The 27135-nt window shown below is 32.9% G+C and overlaps 2 protein-coding genes across 8 annotated transcripts; both read right to left on the reverse strand.

Annotated features, from left to right (window-relative positions):
• Positions 1 to 6906: 6906 nt before the first annotated feature.
• LOC140961193 (protein kinase and PP2C-like domain-containing protein) lies at positions 6907 to 15131 on the reverse strand. Of its 7 annotated transcripts, none has more exons than XM_073419550.1 (12): positions 14780 to 14886; positions 14382 to 14658; positions 13780 to 13942; positions 11101 to 11168; positions 10729 to 10961; positions 9929 to 9980; positions 8600 to 9137; positions 8194 to 8263; positions 7898 to 8117; positions 7644 to 7748; positions 7407 to 7502; positions 6907 to 7215 (listed from the first exon to the last, which is right to left on the reverse strand). In XM_073419550.1, exons 2-12 carry the CDS (start codon positions 14466 to 14468, stop codon positions 7021 to 7023), a joined length of 1827 nt encoding a protein of 608 aa, XP_073275651.1. In that variant the 5' UTR covers positions 14469 to 14658; positions 14780 to 14886; the 3' UTR covers positions 6907 to 7020. The 7 variants fall into 7 exon arrangements, 6 of the variants coding, with proteins under 6 accessions (XP_073275651.1, XP_073275650.1, XP_073275652.1 ...); XM_073419547.1 differs by having other exon boundaries at positions 6910 to 7215; positions 13780 to 13946; positions 14541 to 14658; positions 14780 to 15124; XM_073419548.1 differs by having other exon boundaries at positions 6913 to 7215; positions 10729 to 10949; positions 13780 to 13946; positions 14541 to 14658; positions 14780 to 15122.
• Positions 15132 to 15901: 770 nt separating this feature from the next.
• On the reverse strand, positions 15902 to 21442 carry LOC140961371 (CDPK-related kinase 1-like). The gene is made up of 11 exons (XM_073419858.1): positions 20218 to 21442; positions 19434 to 19564; positions 19126 to 19167; positions 18930 to 19038; positions 18146 to 18224; positions 17766 to 18062; positions 17511 to 17623; positions 17214 to 17321; positions 17066 to 17128; positions 16763 to 16930; positions 15902 to 16370 (listed from the first exon to the last, which is right to left on the reverse strand). Exons 1-11 carry the CDS (start codon positions 20707 to 20709, stop codon positions 16233 to 16235), a joined length of 1740 nt encoding a protein of 579 aa, XP_073275959.1. The 5' UTR covers positions 20710 to 21442; the 3' UTR covers positions 15902 to 16232.
• Positions 21443 to 27135: the final 5693 nt, after the last annotated feature.

A 27135-nucleotide genomic window follows, 5' to 3' on the forward strand; every position in this document is an offset into this window, starting at 1 on the left:
TAATAGATATATATGGGACATCTCTGAAGAAAATTTTGTTAAAACAACATACGTGTGGAGGATCATTCTAGCTAGCCTCTATGCATAGTTCTAGAGATACCTGAAGTAGAAACCATTGACTTCGAGTTCTGACATATGCTGGGTAAGACATTTGACTGCAGATAATGAAACAAATCAATCGTAAAAAAATCTCGAGCATTATGAAAATGACTATAGTAATATATACCATGAAGCATTCATCATCAAAAGATGTTTTGTTACTGTATGTCTTTCTAACTTTTGCAAATGCAAACTGTCTGCTAGAATTATTCACAATGAAGTAAAAAAAGCACAACGAGCTATATTTTACAGTCAGAAAATAATGCATTAAGTCATACTAATTTCAGTTGAACTATTCAGGAAATTTCTTAGCTATCCTATATTCTACAATGTCAATTCTAATAAAAAAAATCGAAATGAAGCTGGAAATCCAAATATTTCAGAACTTCCTTTAAATCAAATATAGAAAAATAACTATGAAGTATTATAAACTTATTAATCCTCTGAAATGATATCCTAAAATTAAGGAAACAAATAAGAATTACTTTCATTCCGAAATATCAAAAACATATCTTTTTGGAGGGGAACATGACACAATAATTTACTACTGGATATAAGGTGTGGGCTATTAAAAACATAATAGGATCTTGATTCTAACATCCCTATGATAGGTGTTATTGTATATTCACGTTAAACCATTCGTTAATAGTAAGTAAAATTGTATTTCGTAAACAATAATTACAAAAACTGCGAAGAAGATAATTCATGTATTCAAGAAATTAAATTTTACTTTCGCAAAATAGATCTTGTTTTAATTTAATTTGGCTTCATATTATAAGGGAACCAACTATCTTAATGGTTTCATAAAATAATTCATGCTAAATCAGTTTCCATTCTTGATAGCTAAATGCCAAAATTTTAGAGCTAGGAACATTGGAGAAGGAAACTTACAGAAGTTGCATCATTTTGATAGCTTTTCTCCATCTGCACAGATATGTTTTCCTGGCTAAAATTATTTACACTTGGGGATGGCAATAATATTCCAGCTTGCCCCATCCTGCACGTAATTATGAGAACTCTAAATCATTACCATTGTTTTCCAACTTCTTCATAAAATAGGTTTCAACACAATTTAAATGAAATTAAAAAGAAAACATAATTGTGAAATTTAGTTGCACTCTATTTCTCACAGAAAGTTAAATTTAATGCCGCTATGGAGTATATTAATTATTCTTTAATCGGCATGCTAACTGCTGACTTGAATTAGCTAACTGGTTGTTGTCCATGACGTTTCGCCAATGACGTCATATTTAAGCACAGAATTAGAGGTGCTAAATATTTCAAGGAACGGTCGACCAGACACGACAATATCATGTCTTAATTTGCTGTCAAAGATAATATGAAAAAGAAACAAATTAACTGCAAGTGTGTTGCAATGTTGATATATACTTAATGAATCAGCAATGCATCGGACGTCAGATTCCAAGTCCAAAAGAAAAGGAATATGCCAAATTTTTTCCCAAAATTTTTGCACAACATCGATCAAAGGACTAGTTGAACAACATTAAAATGAAATGCATATCCCCATCTTGGCAAAAAAAATTATACTTAAATTGTTAGTAGTAAAAGGACTGTTCTTTGTGATTCAATTAAGTTCCATATTAATATTCCAATCCAAAAAAAAGAAAGGCCAATAGAGCAAATTATTACATGAAATGAGAAAATTATCCATTCACAAAATCAGACGTGAAGCGTATCTGATTAAAAAATTTAAAAAGTAAAAGATACACAAAGCAACTAAACAAGTAAGTAAGAGTAGATCTTTACCAGGATTACATTCCAAAACAATATAAAACTACAAATTACGTTACTACTTATACCTCAATCATGCTCGATATATTAAGGGAAAAAAAGTAATTAAATTTCAACCAAAAACAAAAGAATCCAGACTTTCTGAAACCTTAACATATATAAGATATCTTTTACAAGCAACTGCAAAAAGTACTATCAATTTCCCAATCTATTGATTTCCAATTGTTCGATTAGTGAATGTCAAAAAATAACCCAAAATTCAGGTTAGGAATCATTAAAAAACTAGAATAAAATCAAATAGGAGTTGAGGAATTATGCATGCAACATACATATCTTCCTTTTGTCAGATCAACAAAGAACCAGCAAATTGAATTACTGCGCGTGAAGCATCAGTTTAAGGAAAAAATTGAGTTGAAAAAGAAAATTAGCCATGGAGTGATATATGCAACTATTTACACACTTCAAATTCCAATAAAAAATCTGCGCAGAAATAATAATTACTAAAATCGATATTCGTGAGATGGAGGCGTTAATCATCAGACATTTTAAGATGGCGAAAAATTAATTACCCCGATTCCGTGGCATCAACTTCATCATCGGGTAAGAGTTCTTTCATCCACTCATCCAAGTTGAAGCTTGGTTCAGTTTCTTCTGATGATTTTCCGTCTCCATCATCCATCAGATAAACTTAATTAACAAAATCCCACTGAATAATCTTCCCTGTTCCATACTTGTTCACCTTCAAGATTTGGAAAAATAAGCAATGACAGATGGGCCGAAGCATCGGCACAAGATTAAGCAAAGAAACCCTAGCTAGTCGGATCCCAGATGGGAAACTCACAGAGGGTACTTGATTGATGNAAAAAAAAAAAAAAAAAAAAAAAAAAAAAAAAAAAAAAAAGCAAGACAGAGAGATCGACACGTATAAATACAATACGAATACGTATAATTACGCGCGCGCATGTATCTCAATCTCAAGCGTGTGTATGCATGTATGTGTGTATATCCCCGACAATGCAGATTTGGAGATTTTTTACGATGAAACTGTAATAATAAAGCCCAAATAGTTTTCAGGTCTTTTGCAAGAGAGAGAATCAACGGTTTCAAGAAGGAAACTTGAAGAGTCGGAAAATGTTACGCCCACTATATAAAAACCGTTAGTCGTATGTTTTTTAACAATGGTTTTATCGAAAACCGTTGTCTTTTAGGGTCAAAAACCGTTGTCTTTGGGGGGTCAAAGACAACGGTTTTTGGGATCAATGACAACGGTTTTATAGAACCGTTGTCTTTGAGCGTTGGTTTTTTGACAAACAGCAACGGTTTTGGAATACGTTGCAATATTTAGCGACGGTTTAAATTCAGCGACACTTTATCAAAACCGTCGCTAATTTTAAATTAGAGACGGCTATGAAATAACCGTCGCTAATTTTAGCGACTGTTTTAAAAAAACCCGTCGCATCTTTAAATTTAGCGACAGTTTAATAAAAACCGTCGCTAAAATTAGCGACATTTTTCTGAAACCGTCGCTAATTTTAGCGACGGTTTAAATCCAAACCGTTGCCAAATAAAAATATGCGACGGTTTAACATTTACCGTCGCCAATAGCGACAGTTTAACCAAAACCTGTCGCAAACTGTCTATAAATATATCCATTTCCTCCCCAACACTTCACAACACTTAAAATTTTTCTCTTTTACACCATTTTATCACTTCACACAACACTTAAAATTTTTCTCACCACTTCACAACACTTAAAATTTTTCTCTCTTACACCATTTTATCACTTCACACAACACTTAAAATTTTTCTCTCTTACACAATTTTATCACTTCACACAACATTTAAAATTTTTCTCTCTTACACAATTTTATCACTTTCACACAACACGTAAAATTTTTCTAACCACTTCATAACACTTAAAATTTTTCTCTTTTACAAGATTTTACTACTTCACAACACATAAAATTTTTTTCTTTTACACGATTTTAGTTTGGATTATTAGTTTCTTTTAGATTTATTAAATTATTAAAAGTAATTTTTTTTATTTTTCGAAACAAATTAGCGACGGAAATCTTGATTACTAACTTAGCGACGGACTTCATTGCTACCTGTCGCTAATTTTGAATTAGCGACGGTTTTATTCAAACCCGTCGCTATTTTTATTTGCGACGGTTTTTAAAATCCGTCGCAAATTTGATCTACCACAACGGATAAAAACCGTTGTCGTTGAACGGACTTTCAATAACACCCTCAGTTACAACAGTTTTAAAATGGCTACGACAACGGATTTTATCGGTTGTCGTTTGCCGTTTTTGTAGTAGTGGCCATGGATTAATCTTTAAATAGCTAATCCACACGGGCACGGTTGCTTGGGATTCCGGATTCTATCATGTTCGACAATTTTCTCAAATCCAAACCTTGTTTTTTACAACGTGGTGGGATCGTAACTACTATCGACGTTACTCATAAATAAGATTTGAATTCAAAATCATATAAATTTTGCGATCTCACATTTGTCACTAGGCCAAATGCTTCTTACCAAATCTAAACTCCTTTTGGTGGTACTAATTTTTTTTAGAGTAGGTTTCTTGTGCGACGGTCTCAAGAATCTTTATCTGTGAGACGGTCAACCCTACCGATATTCACAATAAAAAGTAATACTCTTAATATAAAAAGTAATATTTTTTCATGGATGACCCAAATAAGATATCTGTCTGTAATATTTTTTCATGGATGACCCAAATAAGATATCTGTCTCACAAAATACGACCCGTGAAACCGTCTCACACAAGTTTTTGCCTTTTTTTTTATCTTTTATTATTTATACTAAAATAATTTAACTGAAATTTCAAGTTTTTGTCCAATATATTTGTATCTTCTTGATCATATATATTGTCGCAACCTACAATTTATTTGATTATGCAAATTTTCCATTATTTAACATCTTGCTATCTCTACTACAAGATATTATAAAATATGAGAATAAACTAATTTGGTTTTTTGATATGGCTACTAAACCAAATAGCCAGACAATACCCCACGTGTTAATAATTTAACAATCCTCTCCCCGACTCTTAAACAAAATAATCATCATACTTCAATAATTCGATGAGTATCGTAACTAATAATTGTAATTAATTTAACTAATTTTAATAAATCTTATTAAAAATTACATCCATGATTAAAATAATTATAAACTGTCATAATTTTTTTTTATAAAAATAAATTATGCTATTTAAGTCCAGAAAATATTGTTAAGAACGATTATATAAACACTTAACCAATAACTAAAAGAAAACTAATATTTTATGAAATAGATGGTAAAATCATACATATAAATAAAATGCAGTTATCCACAGATATTCAAGTATTTGGGAAATTAATGTGTTGTTTTAGAAAAACTAAAAGGACAAAATCTGTAAGTATGCTAATGGTCCTGTTTGAAAGTCGAAGAAAAGAATAAAGCTTGTCTCTATTTTTTTCCGACAAAAAATAAGATATAATTAAAAAATTATTATTATTTTTTTAAAAGAAAAAAACATTTTTTGGGAACAACTCCAGAGGCATAAACAGGATCCTACTACTGCTGCTTTTAAATTCGAACTGTTTAATCACGTTTACATATTTTTGTAATTTTTTTATCCTTCCTATTTTACTTCAATTTCATTCTATATATCCTACTTCATTATGTCACAGCTGTTTTGTTACTATTTATAGATGTTATATATGTTAATTTTTATTATTTCAGTTATATATTGCATTTATTTCAGTCATTTAATTTCAACAACAACAAAAACTTATTTTGCTTATTTTCCCCAATAATACACTCTTTTGGTTTCTTACAAGAAATATTTTGAAACTTCGAAACAGATGTTTGCTTATTTATCTATCATAATTTGTTATTCTTTAAAAAGAAAACACTTGTTTCTGCAATAATTAGAGATGGAAATAAATTTTTAAAAAAAGTGCATTGTTTCCAGTCTAAGGATAGATATATTTCTAAGAACAAATTGAGCACTAAATTAATACATATAACCTCAAATCAATTATTAATTAATGTTAAAAAAAGTAGCAGTTACTCCAAATAATTAAGCAAAGAAATAAATTGAAAACATGTAGTAATATAATGAACTCACAATTGAAGAGAACCATGCAGAAAAAGTATGGTAAAAACCCAGTCTTGTTCTGATCTCTCCATCTTACACCAAAAATTGGAGAAGATGAGTCTTTTACTCTTATGTTAAAGTAGAATAAAATGTTAAATATTAATTTTTTTTTTTGTGTGTGTGTGTCTATTGTGCACAATCAGATTGTGTAATACCCATTTAGGATTATTTAAACCATAAATAATATCACGACAAATGTCGTCGTTAGTGAATTGAAGACTCTCCAATGCAATACCTTATTAATCTTAAAAATCTCGATTACCTATCTTCCAAAAAAAAAAAACTCGAGTATATGTAATCAATTTTTTTTTAAAAAAAATAATCTCGAATACCCAACCAAATTTGACAGTGTTAGTTTTAATATTTTTTAAAAGATTTTTTGCTTGTATACAAAAACTTTTGTGAGGTCGTCTCACAGATCAATTTTATGAGACGAATTTATAACCTGATCAAATTCATGAAAAAATAAATTTTGATAGCAAAAATATTAGTTGTAGGTCGGATCGACCCTTCTCATTAACATAAGCTCGTGTCATAAAAGACTTACTCTTACTTAAATTACCAGAACCCCTCCTCCACCAGGCTTACACGACATCATGGAAGATGACATGATGAGAATTGACACTAGTAGAAGAATAACAATAACTTAGTTAGTCACTTGCGAGTGTCCAACTCTCATGAATTAGAAATATATAATCAAATTAATTAAATATTTATTAAAATATATGTTGGACAAAATTTGAATGTTGTTTTCTTTATAATTAGGATTCGTTTAATATATATATAATGTTCAAAATTTATGTCGTCCCTACTATGAAATGGAAATTTTGAGTGTTTGAAAGAAAAATAACATAGGGAAATATGGAGGAAGCATATTTATTACTGTTTGCACCTAAACATCTCATAACATAACTCATCTGAAATTTTTAGAGAAAAATATAAGGTTCGAAACCCAATTCATTTTTACAAATCAAATTTACGCGAATAAAACATAATATCACAGCTAGTAAATTCTCTCTGCCGTAGATACTGGACGTAAGAAAACAACGATAACCGTAATGTTATCATTGCCGCCTCGTGCTGCAGCTTCAGTCGCCAATCTCTTCGCGCACATTCCAGCCTCTTTCACTGTGTCTCTGATGATGCTAACAACGTCTGCGTTTCTCATGACATCCCACAGCCCATCACTGGCCATCACCTGCAAAATTAATTACAAATATTATAACCCATAGAAAAGAAAAAAGATGTAAATATTTATCTAGAAGAGCATGCAAGGAAAACCATAACTTGGATTCTAGGCAACAAATATCTAGACTCTAGAGTTTAGGCAACAAATTATATACACCCGAATATCTATTGCAAATGGCTTCCCAAATAAATATGACTTACTATATATTCATCTTCTGCCGATAGTAAAGTTTCATCAACCTCAGGTTCTGCAGTTACATAAGGCTTTAGATCATCATCGCCAATGGATCTTGTCACCTGATAAAAGAACATAATGACAAAAGACAAAGCAATATCGGATACAGAAATCACAAAACATTATGGAGACAAAATGCACATATTTATAACTTGTCCTCCATCAAAAAAAATTGTAACACTAATTTTACTTAAGTGAATTACCTGGAGAGCGGCAGGACCAACCCTCCATGTATCAAGCTGCCATTTAACCTCACCACCAGCACTAATGACACGCTCTCTCTCTTCAAGACAACTAGCAACATGGTCCTACTATATTGAAGTAGTCCAGTTAAAAAAAAACGCACATACCTTGCAGGGGTGGACCAAGGAATTCTAGGGAAAGAGGGAAAAATGGGATTGAGGTAAACTCAAAGGACATCAGGAGGACCTATATAATTACATAAATTCCAGCTCACCCTGGTTAAAGCATAGGGATTCCCTGTACGACATAAAATCACTTTGCAATCGCCGGCATTAGCAACAAATAACTTGTTTTTCACTATAAGAGCAGTGACTGCAGTACAACCAGGGTGGAAGTCCTTTTGAATAACTCCGGTTAATTTACGCTGAGAGTTTATCTCATTCCTGAAAACAATATCGGTCCTAACAAAAGCTTCTACTAGTGCTTTAGAAGGACTGCACACAAGTTAGATACATAAAGATAACTAACTCTACAACACGCAAAATTAGATTATAAGGAGAAGAGTTTTACCTGCTCGCTGAAATCTGAGTCCTCAAAAATTCAGGTAGAGCCCCAGCTGAAAACTCAGCAGCAGCTGCACCTGCACATAATACAGGAGCTTGTATTTGTTTCTTGATGCCATTTGCACAAGTCAATTGCAAAACATTCAAAAGGTCAAACAGTTATAATAGCTGAACATAAAACAAAGTACTGAGTGACCAGGCAATTGACAAATCTTGCCGCAAGAAAACATTCATTCCTCTTCCCCCAATTTTCAACCAGAAAGGCAGCTTTTATCTCTGAAAGAGATATTTTCTAACCTTATTTTCTTAATCTATTTACCCTTTTTCCCCAAATGAACAGGAAAACAGTAACTCGAGAGTTAATAATCCCTAGAGTTTGCATTGATGCCATTAGAAAGTGAATTTACATATACCTCGATGACCATCAAAAATCCCAAAAAAATGGACATCCTTTTCATTACAGAAATTGGGTAGTAAAAAATGTGAATCCTCCATGGTTTCTCTTCTTCCACAAGTTGAGAAGGAACCCCAAGAGAGAACTGGGTGGTACGCCAAAGAATTGTTTGAAGAGTGAAACCACGTGCCCAGAACATTATGAGAAGTAAGCAAATCACTTGGTGAAAACCCTTTGCCATGGGCAAACCAGTTAATTGGTTCTTGATAACTTTGCACGGTTGTTTCATGGGTATGCCCACAAGACATACGAGAGTTGACAAAGGCGTCTTCTTTATTCACTCCTTTTTCGCATTCAAACATTACATCAAGTTCTGAAACAATCTCATTGAAAGATGGCCTCTTTTGAGGGTTTTCATCCCAACATCTCTGTATCAAAGAGATGAACTTGGTTGAAGCACTGGACTCAGGGGTAGCTAGAACTGGTCGCAAGCCTTCAGAAACCACAGCAGCTGTAAGTTGCTGCTCAGTATAGTTCATTTCCAAGACTGTATGCGCCTGCCACCAGCATGTTAAATGTAATAAGCCCAGAAGATCAATAATGACCTACCAATATAAAAAATTTAAATTCAAAACAAAAGGAAACAATGCGGCTGTTTTACACGAACTCAGCATGTTTAGTATTATTTATCTTGAACTGCATTTTGAGATTACCGAATTATATGATTTTGTTTTGTATTTAAGAAGTTCCATGACCAATACTAAGAGAAAGGCTGCTCAAAAGAAGACCTGGAAGACGTGTTCGAGGGCAAAACTCATGGGAATACAAGATGCAATGATTCCTAACAAACTAGAAGTTGATAGTAGTCGATTTTGCAGTAAATACAAGGTCAAAAGTGCAAAATGTCACCATCACTGTACAAGCATAATCGATTTTCAAACCGATGTTTTCTCATGAAGTTTTCATGACTTCTTAGATGCCCTTTGCCCTTTGTCTTCCTGCCAAATTCGTGGTAGATACAAGAATTATAAAATAAAATCTTATAATTCGTGGTAGACACAAGAATGATAATACTCTGACTAGGTGTCAAAGGCCTAGTCTTCTCCTTCGCAACAGCGCAGGCAATAGAACCTGGCACAATTTGCAAAGAAAAAATAAAGTACACCATTATTTAATTGACACAACTTAACCTTTCTATACAAATTAACTGACGCTCTTTTTCTTCAAACGAGTATGCGGAAACAAAGGAAAAGGTAAATTTTTACTTTATTTCTCCACCTTCCACCACATTAATTTCCCTTTTTCTCCAGTATTCTTGGTACAAAAAAGCAAGAAAATAAGTGATAACCTGTGCCTCTGCTCGAAGATCAGTATATGGGATTACACCGGTAAGAAGCTCACTGCAACATATAGAGGATCAAGTATCACAGAATTTGGGAACAAATAAAGAGGTAAAATTACATTTCAGTAATAAATTCAAAGAAGTAAAATTGTTCTCCAATTACGCAGGCCTATCGTATAGTTATTTTTATCGTTTTCTTCATGCTCAAAATTCATCATTCCTTAAACATGGTGCAGCTACAATAAGCAGAACCCAATCATAAAGTCTTGATATTGAGGGACCCCTAGTCAAGGCTTTTAGAGGTTTCTTGTTGTACCCATTAGGCAACTGCAATAGAAAAATGCACCCTAATCTCAGATCTTCAATAAATTTCATTTTTAAAGCCAAACTGTAATTTCCACTTCATAACCTTTTAACTCCACCCAACTAGACATCTACTTCTCAAGAAAATAACTAAAATAGATATAGCAAAAGGTGAGATCAATTTCTTCGAAGCATCGGCAGCACAAAATGCAAGGCTATATACTCAATCACAAGCATCAGTAGCATCTTGAATTGGCCAACAGCTCTTATAACTCAAGCTCAAGTGATTTTTTTTTGAATCAGCTCACGTGAATTTTAATAATATGAAAATGCGACAGATTAGACCTCAAACAAATTATTGAAACAATTTTGCTTCTCATGATTGCTAAACAACTATTTAAAAAAAATGCTCCAGAGAATCATTTCAAGGAATTAGTTAAGCATGAGAACAACATTCACTTTTCATCACTTGAAAACATAACATATCATTGGGAAGTTCTTACTTGATTGTGATTCCAAAGCTATAGACATCAGATTTTTCGGTGTGTATCTCTTTTCTTAGCACTTCAGGTGCCATGTAAATAAGAGTACCGACCATATTTCTTTTGTGGAAGCCACCTGTTGGCTTGCCAGATTTCCAGTCTGCTGCAGAAACTTGTTTAAGATTATTTTTGTGCTCAGCTAAACCAAAGTCTGCTAAATGCGGATGAAAATTCTCGTCAAGCTGCACAGAACACTGCATAAATTATCATTTCATTCAAGATAAAAGCAATGGATGCCACATGCAAGTAAAAATATTAAAGTTCACAAAAAATTCAAATGTGTAGTTAGTGTTAATAAGTTTGGATGCATCAAAAGATCGTCAAAGACATTACAAGAATATTTGCTGGTTTCACATCCCTATGCACAATCCCAAGGTTATGAAGATATTGTAGAGCTTTTGCTGCAAACAGAAAACAAAGAAGCTGTCATTTGAAAAGGTCAAAAGAGAAGAAGAAAGAAAAATTAGAACACTGAATAGATTGTTCAGAAACCAGCCAGTCAACTCATCAAAGGATCTAACCATAATGGCATAAAAGAGGAGGATAAAACATAGTCAACATAGATCTCCAGTGAACCTTATTTTGTATCTACTTGTTTAGAAAAACAGTTGCAATTCAGGAGCACATCATCCACCCCCACGCTAATCTGCCATCTCATATATTACATATTCGTCAAATAAATCCATTTCCATCACATAATTTGGCGTGCAGTGAATCCACCATGCGCGGGTTCAATTCCCGTCGTTCGCCCCAGACTAAAAAAAAGGATTTTTTTTAGTGAATGTATCACAGCTAACTCCTATTTCTTTTTTGTAAAGACGAAAAAAGAAATTCTATTTTCTCGTCTATTTACTACCGCGACAAATTAAATTATCACTATATTTATTCATTTTTCTAATTCTTCCAAGTGTATGATAACCCCAAGGAGTTGTGGGTTTTTTTCTACCAATTGGGGCTCTCCCTTCCCCACCCCCATGGGGATGATTTACGAGGTTCATAAATACTCATCTTACTACAAGACGCTTACCTAGCCAACGTTTGGATCCGGCTCTACCCAAACTTTTCCGGTTTGCCCCCAACATTCCCCACTTGTAAGGGTTATTACTTCATTAGTAGCTTAACACATGTACTCTTTACATGCTTATGCATTCATAGCACAAGACTTTACTACTCAAGTTGTATTATATACTCATCACCAATATATCGCAGGATTCATCATGACAGGAGCTTTTGCTCATGGAGCTATATTTTTTATTAGAGATTACAATCCGGCGCAAAATGAAGATAATGTATTGGCAAGAATGTTAGACCATAAGGAGGCCATCATATCTCATTTAAGCTGGCCCAACCTCTTTATGGAATTCCATACCTTGGGACTTTATGTTCATAATGATGTCATGCTTGCTTTTGGTACTCCGGAAAAGCAAATTTTGATCCAACCCATATTTGCTCAATGGATTCAATTGGCTCATGGTAAAACTTCATATGGGTTCGATGTACTGTTATCTTCAACGAGTGGCCCGCATGAAGCATCTGGTTGCGGGGTTGGTTAAGTGTTGTTAATGAAAATACTAATTCATTATTCTTAACAATAGGTCCTGGAGACTTTTTGGTTCATCATGCTATTGTTATGGGTTTATATACAACTACATTGATCTTGGTAAAAAGTGCTTTAGATGCACGTGGTTCCAAGTTAATGCCAAATAAAAAAGATTTTGGTTATAGTTTTCCGTGCGATGGCCGCCCTTTGATTTACCAGAAGCAGAAGAAGAATTAGTAGCAGGTTATCAAACCGAATAGTCAGGTATCAAATTTGGTTTATTTTACGTTGCTTCATATCTAAATCTACTTGTTTCTTCATTATTTGTAACAGTTCTTTACTTTGGGGGTTGGAATCTTTCTATTCCATACACATTCGTTCTTGAGCTTTTTGACATTAAAAAAAAAAGTTAAGTTTTTGGAACAATAATCAATATCTTTATTACATTAGCTAAAACTTATTTGTTCTTGTTCATTTCTATTGCAACAAGATGGACTTTACCGAGACTGAGAATAGACCAACTTTTAAATCTTGGATGGAAATTTATTTTACCTATTTCCCTAGGTAATTTATTATTAACAACTTCATACCAACTTCTTTCACTGTAAAAAAATTCCCTATTCACAAATTATCTGAAACAAGAGAAAGAAACAACTATCAATTTAGTTATAGATATTCGATATGTTCCCTATGTTAATTGAGTTCTTAAATTCTAGTCGGCGTGCAAAACCCAAATTCATTCAAATTTTATGGCAGTTTCGAGAAGAAAATCAAATTAGGTGCAGCAAGATGAACTTTATGACTTCTAATTAGTGGCATGTCCTCTTCAGTTCAACTACCAAATTTCCATTTGTTGATCAACTTCGAAAAAAGGGGTAAAAAAAAGACAGAAACTCTACAAAACTAGAAGTCAAATACCATAACAGACACATACAATAACCTTAAGTGCTAGTTAATTTTGCCCACACCATGAAACTCACCTTAAATCCATCATTAAAGGAGTAAATTCAGCGAAGTTATTGTGCAAATTAGCAATAATTGGGGATTGAAAGAACAAGAATCTGCTATGCATATCCATTTTCATTTGTGGTCACAGCATATGATAGAACAAATTTGCCTGACGCTTTGTTTTTACCAAGTTTAGTTATCATATGCAAACGTGCAAGAGTTACAAAATAAGAATATATTACAATTTCCACTTTGCTGATTGACGCTGCCAGCTAATTTTAAATTTTTTTAAAAAAAATGAATTATTAACCAAGATAGAACAAAGAACTTGAGGCAAGCAACACTTAAGCACCAAATGTAATTCAAAAGGCAAAGCATCAACCACATCACAGTTAAGATGATACTCTATCACGCCATCAATTTCTGAGATAGTTAATGCCCACCAGCTTTAATCATCAATATACCAAGAAAATTTATTGACACGCCAACTACTACTAAGATTCATCAGAGACGCGTGTCTATACCTAAATAAAGGTTGATTTTAACTGCTTGACCAATGCTTGGACTCCATTCTTCAACGTGTAGTTTCTGGGCTAGATTTCCAGCTTCATAAAATTCCAAGAAAAACATGTAGCTTGGCGGTCTTGCATGCGCCGCCACCAACTTTAATATTCCCGGATGATCTACCTTGCTTCAGCAAACATATTAAAAAGAAAAATTTATAGTGCGCCAAAAATATTGTTTCTAAATACAAATGAGTATTACATGATAATCACAAAGACTATCAAATTCGCTCTACACAAAGGATTCTAATTTTATCCACGGGCGGCTAAATTCCACTCAAACGCATGCATTCAAATACAAATGAGTATTACATGATAATCACAAAGACTATCAAATTCGCTCTACACAAAGGATTCTAATTTTATCCACGGGCGGCTAAATTCCACTCAAACGCATGCATTCATCTGTATAACCAAATCTTGCAATATTTGTATGTTTAAAAAGTTGTAGACGGTAAATCTAACAAAATAACCAAGGTCTATCATAATGGAGGCAAAAATGCTAGAAGTGACAAGACCAAGCAAAACTACATATAGAAAGGAATTGTGTTTAAGGAATTGACATTGAAATATGCTGATACCGCAATACCGCGGCCCAGAAGCTCAAGAAAGAAAAATATGCCAACAGTAGGTCTACGTTTTAAGCTCATACAATATTCGGAATTTTATTTCCATAACCTGGTGTTTTCCCGATAAATATCATAAGAAAAAAGAAAAATAACCAGAGTATTTGCAATTCTTTGTGGAATTTGTCGAGGTCGTCGGAAGTGGATAAAATCGGTTTCTTCACGGCCACTTTCGTACCATCAAGAATGGCTCCGTAAACCACACTCTCCGCCCCTTGAAACCAAAAATCCAGAAAATCCCAGTTGATATTTAAGCAAAAAGTGTACTTATAGCTGATATACGAATATACGATCCTCGAAAAAATTAATGTTGAGTGGATTATTTCCACACATACCTCGGGCAATTGGGGAAGCAATGGAGTAAGAAGAAGGGTGGAGATGAAGAGGGATCGTCTGACTGTGGCAGCAACCTCGAATACAATTGTTTGGTTCCATAATTTCCAATACCATTTTCTTTAATTTATGTTTCTTGAGTGATCACCAGGATGTAGAAATGGAAGCCAGTGAATTTCTTGAATTAGCTACACCACACAATACGCCATAGAACAGAAACTGGAATTATCATAATCCAGTTATTCCAATTTGGAAACGGAACCGAAATAGCTGTGATTTTAGTCGGTCAACAGGATCGAAATCAAGCCAAAATGGAAATAAATAAAGTCATAAAAATCTAGTTTACTCTATTTTTCATGATTTACAAAGCATGCAAATTGATTTCAAAAGAAAAGATTTAAAAAAAAAACATGCAAATTAATTTGATTAGAAAATTTATGCCAATTTTCATTTTAAATCAAATTTCAATCTTAATATATTTTGTTCGACAATTTTAGTATTTTTTTTCCAAAATGACATTTACTTGTAACATAACAAAAATCAAAAAATATAATATTAAAATTGAAAATTATGACATAATTTTCAAAATCGTAAATAAACAAACATATAATAACAAAATTACAAGTCAAATTTTTATTTTATTTTTCTTTCGTTAAAAAGATTATTATTAAGCCTTAAAGCTCGTCTTGTGTGCATCTGAACAAGATTTTTTAGATCAAATATATTGCATAAGACTTATCTAATATGATTTATTTGACTCACGTCATTTATAGATTATTATATTAACTACAATGATTTACCAAAAATAAATAATAATCATCATCTCACAGTCTAGTAAACTAAATGATGATATTTTTTTATCTTTATAATTTTATTTATGTCTTATCCTCATTATGTCGCGTATGATTTACTCCTTGTGGATTGCTCGTAGCGGCAAGCTCTTCAAGGGTTTTGGCGCCATGTTCAGATATAGACTATTCCGCAAGATTAAATTAAATGTGCGTGTTGCATATTTTTTTGCATTGGGTTTTTCTGAATGTGTTTATTTCGAAATATAGCAAGAGTTGGCGATGATTGATAAATAGTTCTATATGAATCAAACAGTGGTAAAGCAACATCTAATAAATGTGCATAATCATCACAACCATGATTTATTAAGAAACTCAGAACATAAAGAAGACAAGGTAGCACAACAAAAGATACAGAAACCACTTCACATTTCAACTTTTCTCTAACACTACATACACATCTGGTTATCTAATCTCATCTATACTATCCCCTACATCTCAATTCATTGGCATCAAATATATTTGAGAAAAAATAAGGGAACCATTTCACTGCAAATGGCTACAGCTTTGAAAAATGGCTAACACCTTCGCATCTGAGCCTATAATTCTTGGTTCTTGGAGATGTTTTCAAGGCAATTAACAGCTGAGTAATTGGATCGTATTTCATTCATGCTTTGTGGTATGCACGAGAAGAAACTCCGTGCAGAAGTCTGATGAACCCCAAGAAACTGAGCTTTCCATCTGAGTGTCGAATCCAGTCCTGCAGAACCACATGGACAGGTACGGATGGACTAAGTCCAAGCTCCTATCAAAAGGCGACGGAGACATGAGAATTTGTAACATCGTCGATTAATAATTGAACCAATCTAAACAGGGGCGGATCCAGATATTAGGGAGATAGGGGGAAAGAAGGAACAGACATGGCAGACTACATGGATTTTGAGGAGCAAAACTCGCAGTTTTTATAAACATTAGATACAAAATTTCAAAAAAAATTCTGAAAGGAGGGAGGATTGTCCCCCTCATCCCTATGCTGGACTCCCCCATGTATCTTAAGCCGATCTTTATAATTTAAAGAAGGCTAATTTAGTCCTTAATTTGTTTCAAGCAAAGGTTGGACGTTTTTCCATGCCTCTATATATGTGCATGTGGGCACAAGTGCGTGTGAAAAAGGGGATAGAACAAAGGGAGGAATACCGGGGCAAGTTCCTCTATCTTTATGGGCCTGTTTCCATCCTTCTCGAACAATTCATAGGCAAGGCGTGCGTGTTGCTCCCAGGTTTCCATTCCTTCCAGCTGATGTACACTTGTGGCTGCTGCACAAAATTCTTCAAGATCCAATTTCCCAAATTGAAGAGAACTCACCTGATTGACACGTGAAAATATGATTTAACCATTGTCATCACCAGATAAAAGTAAGTCTTGTAACTATATATGATCTGTTAAAAATCCATGACAGAACTAACGTTTGAAAGAGAAATGGGTTACCAAGAGTATTACCATATTGACATAATCCTGAACCCGTGAGTCCTTCATTGCATCGGTGGAGATCTTTGACATAGCCTGCGAAGTAATAAAATCAGCAGAGTAAGATAAGATGATTAAAAATACTAAAAATAGATACAGAGAGCGGCGAGAGAGAGATGACCGTTTTAAAGTTCTGTGGGTATATGAATCCGCTTTTACTCGGTCCTAGCAATTGGAACTGTTCCCTTAGATAGGTTAACTGAGGTACCGACAACGTTCTTGCAAGTGCCTGTTTCAATGGCCAAACAGGTTTCTCAGTAAATCATATCTGCAACGAGTACCATTTTCACTGAAGATAAACTTGAAATGCAAAAAGATGGTACAAGAAACACAAATTGTCCAAGGAATTGACAGAAAATATCATAATTAATAGATTACCAGTGAAAGTTATTTCTTATTACAGTCAAAATATACATACCCTTAAAGCTGCCTTTCTCAGAGAAGAGGAACATGTATAAGCTTTTACTAGCTTATACACAATCATATCCAGCGGGATCTTCATAGTGTGATTGCCAGCCAGCCATGGATGACCTATAAATCAAAAACTTCATCAACCTATTTGGGTTCCAAGTTATTCCACTAGATTTTCTTGGTGGACTCGCTGGAAAGACCAGTTTAGAAATCCCGTTTCGGATAAAACAGAATCCATTATAAATATTTCCACCCGACTTACAAAGAGCCTGAGCTGCTGTTAGCCTTTTCCGGTAATCTTTGTTCAATAACCTCTTCACGAAATCTACAGCATTAGAGGACAGAGAAGGCCATGGATCTTCATCAAAGCTGGGGTCAGCCTTTAGAACATCGCGGAAGATTCCAGACTCTGTCCTTGACCAGAACGGTCTGCTTCCGCAAAGAAGAATATAAGCGATTACACCGATACTCCACATATCGGCTTCCGTTCCATATGATCTATGCAAAACTTCGGGCGCCACGTAGTAAGCACTTCCAACAATATCATTCAATCGTTCATCTAAATTATCAATCCATCTAGATTAACACCACAAAAATAATGAAAAGAACACAAAAAAAGTATTTCATTCCAATAAACTCAACCTGGCTTTACATAATCAGACAGTCCAAAGTCGATGGCTTTCAAAGTGGAATGCTCGTCATTTGATGTGAATAGAAAATTCTGAGACAACATAAAAATTTCATTTTAGTTGTATCTAGTTATCATATTCTCCACAAAAGCAGGAAAAAAAATATTCATGAAGCGTATACATTGAATTGTACGAGTGCTTGTGTTTTAGCTGATATATATTTCCAGGAAAATGGAAAACCGACAATTGAACAGACATGCTATCAGACTATCTAAATGATAATCATGGCATTCGTGGAAGAAATATTATAAGTTCAAAGATCAGTTGATTAATTACACACTAGAAGAATATTTGTGCAATATAAGTTAAAGTTCACCAAATAAAGGAAGCTCCTGTTAGAGTGGTCCATAAATCAAAGTATATTTTCGAACATATTTCACCTATATGAAGAGGAGATGGTTGTGATCCAATCTAGTAGAGATTAATAGAGTTCTAGCAGTCAGATGTGAATGTAGACCTTTTATGGCACAACCACGCTAATCATTAGTTATACCGCATTCATTCATTGATGTATTTTTACTACTTTAGAATATAACCCTTACCAGAACTATGACTAAAGGAAATAAGACCAGAGTTCTCAATACATGGCTTGATGCGGCAAAACTAATAGATTGATTAAACGGAATAACTTTCCTTCAGGAGTGGGCAAATGAGACTATTTAATGAAATAAAGGTATTGCACTATGGTATATTTGCAAGAAAAAGGCTTGAATAATAGTGTGTGACAGTAGATGTACCTCGGGTTTTAGGTCACGGTGAACCACACCTTGGAGATGACAATACGCAACCACACTTAAAATCTGTACCATGACCATTTTAGCATCTTCTTCCGAGTATTTGCCACCCCTTGATCAAACAAACGTAAAATTACATAAAAGACCAAGAATGAAGAGAGACTCGTAAAAATGGAAAGGAAAAGGAATTAAGCTTTACCTAGCCAGAATTTTATCCAGTAATTCTCCTCCTTCACATAACCTGCGATGAGGAAAAAATTTTAGGAGGTGAATATTCAGATTTTAGATAGGCCGTGGATGAGGTTCAGAGGGGATTTGAAACATGGCAGTTGAATGAGACCACAAAAGGCAACGAAAAAGTAAGATTATATATCTCTCAGTGTCTAAAATATACTTGAGAAGATCGTTTATTATAAATAAATATATATATATACATGTATATATATATACTTGAGAAGAGCCATAGCTTTGCCACCAAGTTAATTGATGTTAACAGTCCAAACTTACTCCATTACAACATAGACATTTTCTTCATCCTCGAAGGCATCATAGAATTGTACTAAGTTCTTATGTCCTGTCAGTGCACGGAGTATCTTTACTTCTCTTCTGACGTCCTCTATGGCAATAGCAGTGGTCATCTGCAAAATAATATTTAGAAGATTTGGTCAAATAAATAAGAGCTTCAGCTTTTTGGTCATCCTTTACATCAATTTTTTTTATCATACAGCAAGTATAACTTTTCAAATGAAAATCTTGCATCGCCTGAAAACCATCAAAATAGTGGTATTTCCGTCAGAAACTTGACGAGAAAACAAAATCTTGCAAGCCAATACAGATCGTCACAAGCAAAAGGATAAAAAGCTCAGGATCTATCAATTAAACACTTGTATAGACCAAACTCAAAAGAGAGAAACCTGGCCACGGAATTTTTGTAAATATTTGGATTCTATAATTTTCAATATCTACTAAGTGTTACAAATTGCAAAGTTCATGATACAATTGCTTATATACAAGCGAAGATCATCTGAAATAATAGAAAACTACTCGCAAGCATTAACAGCGAATAATCTATTCATTTAATTAGTAATATAATGCTATAACTGTATCTTTGATCTAAAAAAACCAATATAAAGAAGACAAAAACATTGAAAACATCTCCATAATCCAATAAGTCAATTTATGGACAATACGACATATATCCTGAGATAAATAACTAACAATTCGAGACCACACAAACTTCTAATAATTGATAAAAGCAAGAGATGGATTTTTTATCCATTTCAGATTGTACCTTTGATTTTGGAATGACTTTGACAGCCACATCCTGCCCTTTCATATTACCCTTCTTCCCCTTAGCAGCGCAAGTGTAACCAAAATGACCTCTGCCCACCTCATCCTCAAGCCCGTAGTGGCTGTTAAAATTTTTTAATAACCCAAAATTCTTGTCTAATCCAATGATCTCACACTCACTAGCCTCTGGTATGGTGGGCTCATTTGGCTTCAAAGAGCCATGCCTTCTTGCAAGCAAGGCTTTAATGTGCTTAGCTGGCGATGGAGGTGGAAATGGACGCTTAAGGAAGCGCAAAGGAGTTGAAGGAACACTAGTGGAATGCGCAGGGGAATTCTTGAATGCACTAGGAAGTGGACTCGGGCTGTAGAATGAGAATTTGGGAGTTTTCCCAGTAAAGGAATTGAGTGTGGAATCATTGTTATCACCGGGGAGTACTGAAGTTTCAGAAAGATTTTGTGGCGGTTCAACGGGTTTTCCATGGCAAAGTCCCATTGAATCAAGAACCGTATATACAGAGGATTGAATACGTTTTAAGTAAAGCAAGAGTAGAAAAGAGGGCAACTTGTGATCACAACGGCGTATTCCAAGAAAATTTTGAGTTCCAAAGCGAAAATAAACAAGAACGGTACACTAACAATACTCAAAAGACTCGATCTTTTTGCATAAAACTAAAGAAAAAATTTTAAAGCTTGATCAGCAGAACCCAGAAAGGAAAACAAGGGAACTTGACAAGAAAACGGAGTTCAAGACAAACCAACGTGGAAAAGAGAAGCATCAGAAGGAAAAAAGGCGAAATAAAATATACCTTCTTGAGACAATGAGATAATGGGAATGGATTATACTTTTCCTTTCAATGATGAATGCAAGAAAGATATGCAAAAATAAAAAAAGAAGAATCACAGGAGGGAATAAACTAGATGAAGACGTGTGTGGAAATAAGAGCTATGGAATCACTCAAAGCATGAAATAGAGAACACCCTAAAGTAAAATATGCCGCAAAAAAATCAATAAGGGAAGGAATATGAACCAGAAAAAGAACACAGACTGAGAAAAGAACTAATCAGAGTATGCAAGAAAGCAGAGATAAAGGGTCGCTGAGAAAGAAGCCCAACAACCTCTCTTCCTTTGCTTTTTCAAACCAATTTACGATTAAGAATTCACCGATATAATCTAGAAAATTTATCTTTTATAAATTACAATTAATCATAATAATGGGATTTTCTTGATCGTTTTGTTTTGGATGATTTGAGTGAATATTGTTAAGAGGGGCCAACAATATAATTAATGAAGTTATATTAATGGGAGTGGGGTTTGAGTTTGGATGGTTCCAGCCTGTCCTTTACTCAGAGAGACTCTGTGTGTGAAGATGGAGAGGAATCTGTAGACATCTTCCACAACTCAAGCTAACCACCATTTCTATTTCCTGTTGGTTTTTTTAGCTTTGACCGACTTTTTCAACATTTTTAGACTTTTTTATTTTTGGACTTATGTTTAACAATATTTATTTGGTGGAAAGTTCTTCTAACTCTAATGGAAGTGGATTATCTAATTTATTTTTAAAAAAAAACTAAAAAGATAGTTTTGAAAAAACTTTTTAAATAAATTTAGTTTTTTATATATGCTTTAATTAGTGAATTTAATCATACAAATTTGTATCTAGTTTAAAATTATTTTCATTATATCAAATACTTTATTTCTATATAAGTTTGGCTTATTTGCTCAATATATTCCTTATTACAGATTATAAATGTATATCGATATAATTAATCGATTTCTCATGAACGAATTATAGACCATATAGTAAAATTTGAATACAACAACAATAGTACGTCTCTTAGATCTCACGGATTTTTATTCATGAAGCGTGTCAACTTTATCTATTTACAAAATAAGTAATAAATCAGAAAACCCTACCCAAATAAAAATATTTGTCTCACAAATTGATATCTGAGACCGTCTCACGTGAATTTTGTGTAACAATAATTAATGCATCACCTAAAATCTATGTGTATTATTTGACAAGCAATTAAACTCCAAATGCCCATATTGCATTATCTAAGTACTGAGTGGGTCTCATGTGAGACGGATAAATCCTACCCATATTCACAATAAAAATTAATATTCTTAGCATAAAAAGTAATATTTTTTATATAGATGATCCAAATAAGAGATCCGTCTCACAAATACGACCCGTAAGACCGTCTCACACAAATTTTTGCCCTAAGTACTTAGGCTCGTATAATTTACAACCTAGCTACCCATATAATTACCATTGCCATGGGAAAGAATTCTTCGATATTTCCTACTATATTTAAACATTTTATAATTTTTTTAAGATTTTGACGCATTCGAGATTATCAGATTTCTTTAAAAAAAAATTATAATTTAAGTCTTGTAAGTGATATGTTTTGAATTTTAATCATGTAACTTGCCCATGTTTGATTTTCACATAATAATTTAGATTTTTCTAGGTATTTTGTTGTAAAAAGTCAATAAATCATCGAATATTGTTTATTTAACTTTGCTGGTCTCCTACTAACTCATGTCACAAAAACAAATAAATATTACACATATTAAAATAAATTTAAATAAAAAACAAAGAGAAACGATAAATAAAACGACATTCAATATTTCAAATTACGAAATAATAAGTTTGTAGTTCCTTTTTATTTTTGATTAAATGAATTTTAATGTATATAATATATGTTATATTCTCGTCGCATGAGTTATGCAGAAGATCATCGATGTCAAATAAATAATATTTTGTGAATTTAGTGGCTTCAGAAAAACAAACAAAAAACAAGTTATTTTATAAAAATAAAACATAGACAAATTAATCAATTTACAAGATTAAAACAATAATTTTTAGGTTTTCGCCATTTTTGACAATGTAAAGCCATGGTCATTGTCAAGCACATATGTTTACTTTGAAAAATACATGTCTCTAATTACCTAAGTCACACGAAATTTCACTTTCAAATTTAAAAATTACTTTTTTGGTGAGGGATTTTAACATTATTCAATGGGGTTACACGTTGCTAATAATCAATTGAAATTATTTTATTTTTTATTTTCTTTGTATAACGATTATACACATGTTAGAGGAAAATAACTACATCTCCTCCTCGTGGAATTCATCGGTCTGGCATGCTAAGTCGATAAATTCCTTGTATTTTTGTAAGTATAAAATTAAATAATTCGATATTCCTCCTCTTGCAGTGATTCGTATTTAAAAGTATACTTTAAAAGAGTGATGCTTTGGAATTTATTCTCCATTATCTTGACAGGAATTTGTTCGATTCTCTTAACTTTTCGATTATCACCGTAGACTGGTTTAATATGAATTTCAGCACATATTCATGGACTGCTACTAGCTATGAGCCGTAGGTTGGTCCAACACGAACTGTAACTCATGTTCATGTACCGTCACTGATAGAATATCTGACTTCTGCAAAGTAGTTTATTTTACCTTCTACAAGAGTTAACACAGAATATAAAGACTTAATTACCTAAATTCTTAAATTGTTGCATGATCAGTAATGATGCATGAGTGAGTTGAGGCTCATGTTGAGTCAACCTACGACTTATGGTCGTTACAAAGTCCGTGTTTTTAATGATTTGTGGAGATAAATATATGTGGATTCTCACGCGATTGACAAATCCAATGATTCAAACTATTCGTGGTACAAGAAGTTTTAACTAGTTTATAAAATAATAAATTTTGAAATTTTGGATAGACGGAAGGAATGTTTAGCAAAAGAACTTTTAAAGATATATGAAATTGTGATCTTATGTGTTCCAAGAAAAACGTGAAAAATACTAATATAAAAAAATATTCATACATACATACATACATACTTTTTCCCTACATTTTTTTAAAGAAATTATATGATAATTTAAATATTCCATTTCACTCTGACGCAAACAAAAAAAAAAGTTAGAAAAAGACCGTGCTTTATTAGTTTTATATCACAATATTCCCATTACCTTCTTTCGAAGGCTCCTCGACTTACATGTTAATCAAATATTTTTTATTTTTATTTTTTAGATTCGAATTGGTGAAGTAGATTAATATTTGGTCAATAATCATAAGTTTGCTTTTCCTACCAATATTTTCTTGAACGAGTTTAAAGTATATTATTTGTCCAATACAATTTACCTGACTAACGGATTTGTAGAATACTATATTACTTCGGTTATTATCTAATGTTAATCAAAAAATAAATGTCTTAAAATTTATTTATTATTATTTTGAAAAAAAATTAATATCTCTTTCTTAATCATTACCCTCTTTTCAAGGTCTCTATGCTCAAAGGCTAATCAAATATTTATTATTCTTTTGAAAGAAAAATCTTTTAATCATTGGAAGGGAAACAAAATTTTCATTTACTCCTTTTGTCTAATGATGACATAAATAAATCTTTGATTATATAATATATGTGTATATATAATTTAAAATTGATCAATGAAACTAGGGGTGGGTACGGTACGATATTCCGTACCGAACTACGGTACCGTATACCGTAAAGTAAATATCGGTATGGAAAAATCCATACCGATACGATACCGGAAATTCGGTATACCGAATTTTCGATATGAAAAAGTTCATACCGGATACCGTACCGACACCGAAAAAATGTCGATATACCGAAAATATTTTCGGTATACCGACATTTTTTCGGTATACCGAACTTAAATTTAAAAAAAAATTATTTTCGATATTTCGGTATAAATACCGAAAAAAAAAAATTTACTTACCGATATCGATACAGAAAATTTCGGTACGGTATAATTTTCGGTATATTGATTTTTTTCGATACGATATTTCGGTATATTTTCCGAGCCTTAAATGAAACTCAAGCCCTTTGAAAAAATTGTATTTATAATATTTTATTTTTGACAAGGACTACTATTTGTCCCCTCTTTCGGCATAATTGAGCTTCGTCATACACACAAAAATAAATTAATAAATTAATCTTATTTTAGTGCCCTTCTCTCGTCGGTTTCTTTATTTTATAAAGGAATATAGTTAATTTATAAGACTTTTGTTATCGTATTTATTCTATCGCAATTTTATAACTAAAAAAATTGTACATGAACATGGATTACAGATGTTTTTTCCCCTAATCATTACAGATAATTCCTTTATAATCGAGAACATTAAAAATTGTTGAAAAATTATTTAAAAATGTGTTAAATATTTGTGTTGAAAATGTGAATGTTGAATGTTGAAAATTAGGTAAAATTAGGTGTTGAATATTGAAAATTAGTGTGTGATGATGTAGGTAATGATGTATTTTATTTTTGGATTATTTGTAAACATTTTCTATAAATAGATCTCTCATTTGTGAAGAAAATCACAATTGAGTTGAGAGAAAAATATTATAAAGTGTGTAGTGTGATAATTTTGAGAGTTTGAGATTTTTACTTTTTACCGTAAATTTTTACTTTTTCACAACACGTTATCAGCACGAAGCTCTAAAAGTCCTCCATATTTTTCCAAGCTCCGAACAGAAGAAAAAGGTAACAAAAGTAATAATATTTATTTTACTGTTATTTATTTATTGTTTATATATGTAATATATAATATAATGTTATTGTTAGAAATAATAAAAATAATTTTTTCAAAAACTTGTTATAAATCCTGGGAGGATGTTAAGACGACATCCCACACTCCCGGTAAGGGATACGACAAGTATAAAAGCCTATAAGGTTTTTTAAAAAAATAACTTATGACACCTAATTATAATAATGTGATATGATATACATAATTATTTAAATATGACTAATATTATATACACCATATTATTACCATAAAATTATACAAATACATACATTTATTTTCTTATACACCAACGGTAATAAACGGTAACAAAACGGCTAGTTTTTGCTCTATAAATACAATCTCACAAATACATTCAATCACTCCAACTTTCTCTTCTTCTCTAAAAATTATTCTTCATCAAATTTTCGAAGAAAAAAAGAAGATGGCTTTCACGAGGTTATTTTTAATTATTTTGGTTATCATACTCACCAGTCTTGTATTTATCGGAGAATATCCTCCTCGTGTGTTTTCTTTATTTTTACGAATACTTGTACTTGTTGTTTATCCATTACTTTGTATTGCAATATTCATTAACTAATAAAATGCATCGTAATTTTTAGTACCACCATGGCAAACTTGGCAAAGCTCGAATTCATCGCTCTTGATATTACTGGGAAAAACTATATGCCATGGACTCTTGATGTAGAAATGCATCTTGAGTCATTGGGTCTAAGCGAGACCATTAAAGAAAATGGTATATCTTCATCACAAGAAAAAGCAAAAGCTATAATATTTTTACGACGACACCTTGATGAAGGTTTAAAATGTGAATATCTCATCGAAAAAGATCCCATGGCTCTGTGGAAAGGATTAAAAGAGAGATTTGAACATATAAGGGAAGTTATACTTCCGACCGCCCGTGATGAATGGAATATGTTAAGATTCCAAGACTTTAAAAAAGTCAGTGATTACAATTCAGCGATGTATAGAATAATCTCGCAGTTAAAATTTTGTGGACATGAGGTTACAGAATCGGAAATGCTTGAAAAAACATTTTCCACGTTTCACGCATCAAATATAACACTACAGCAACAATATAGAGTGCGTGGATTTGCGAGATATTCTGAACTCATCGCCTGTCTTCTTGTGGCGGAAAAGAACAACGAGCTATTAATGAGAAATCATCAGTCCCGACCCACTGGATCAACAGCATTTCCAGAAGTAAATGCTGTAAGCAAAAATGAATTTAAACCTGGAAACCAAAATCAAAGTTACAGACAAGATTTTGGTCGAGGACAAAATCGAGGTCGTGGTCGTGGTCGTGGACGTGGACGTGGACGTGGAAGTGGTCGTGGTCGTGGACGCGGCCGTGG

This window comes from Primulina huaijiensis, chromosome 16 (genome assembly GCF_012295235.1).
Source record: "Primulina huaijiensis isolate GDHJ02 chromosome 16, ASM1229523v2, whole genome shotgun sequence".
Taxonomy (NCBI): domain Eukaryota; kingdom Viridiplantae; phylum Streptophyta; class Magnoliopsida; order Lamiales; family Gesneriaceae; genus Primulina; species Primulina huaijiensis.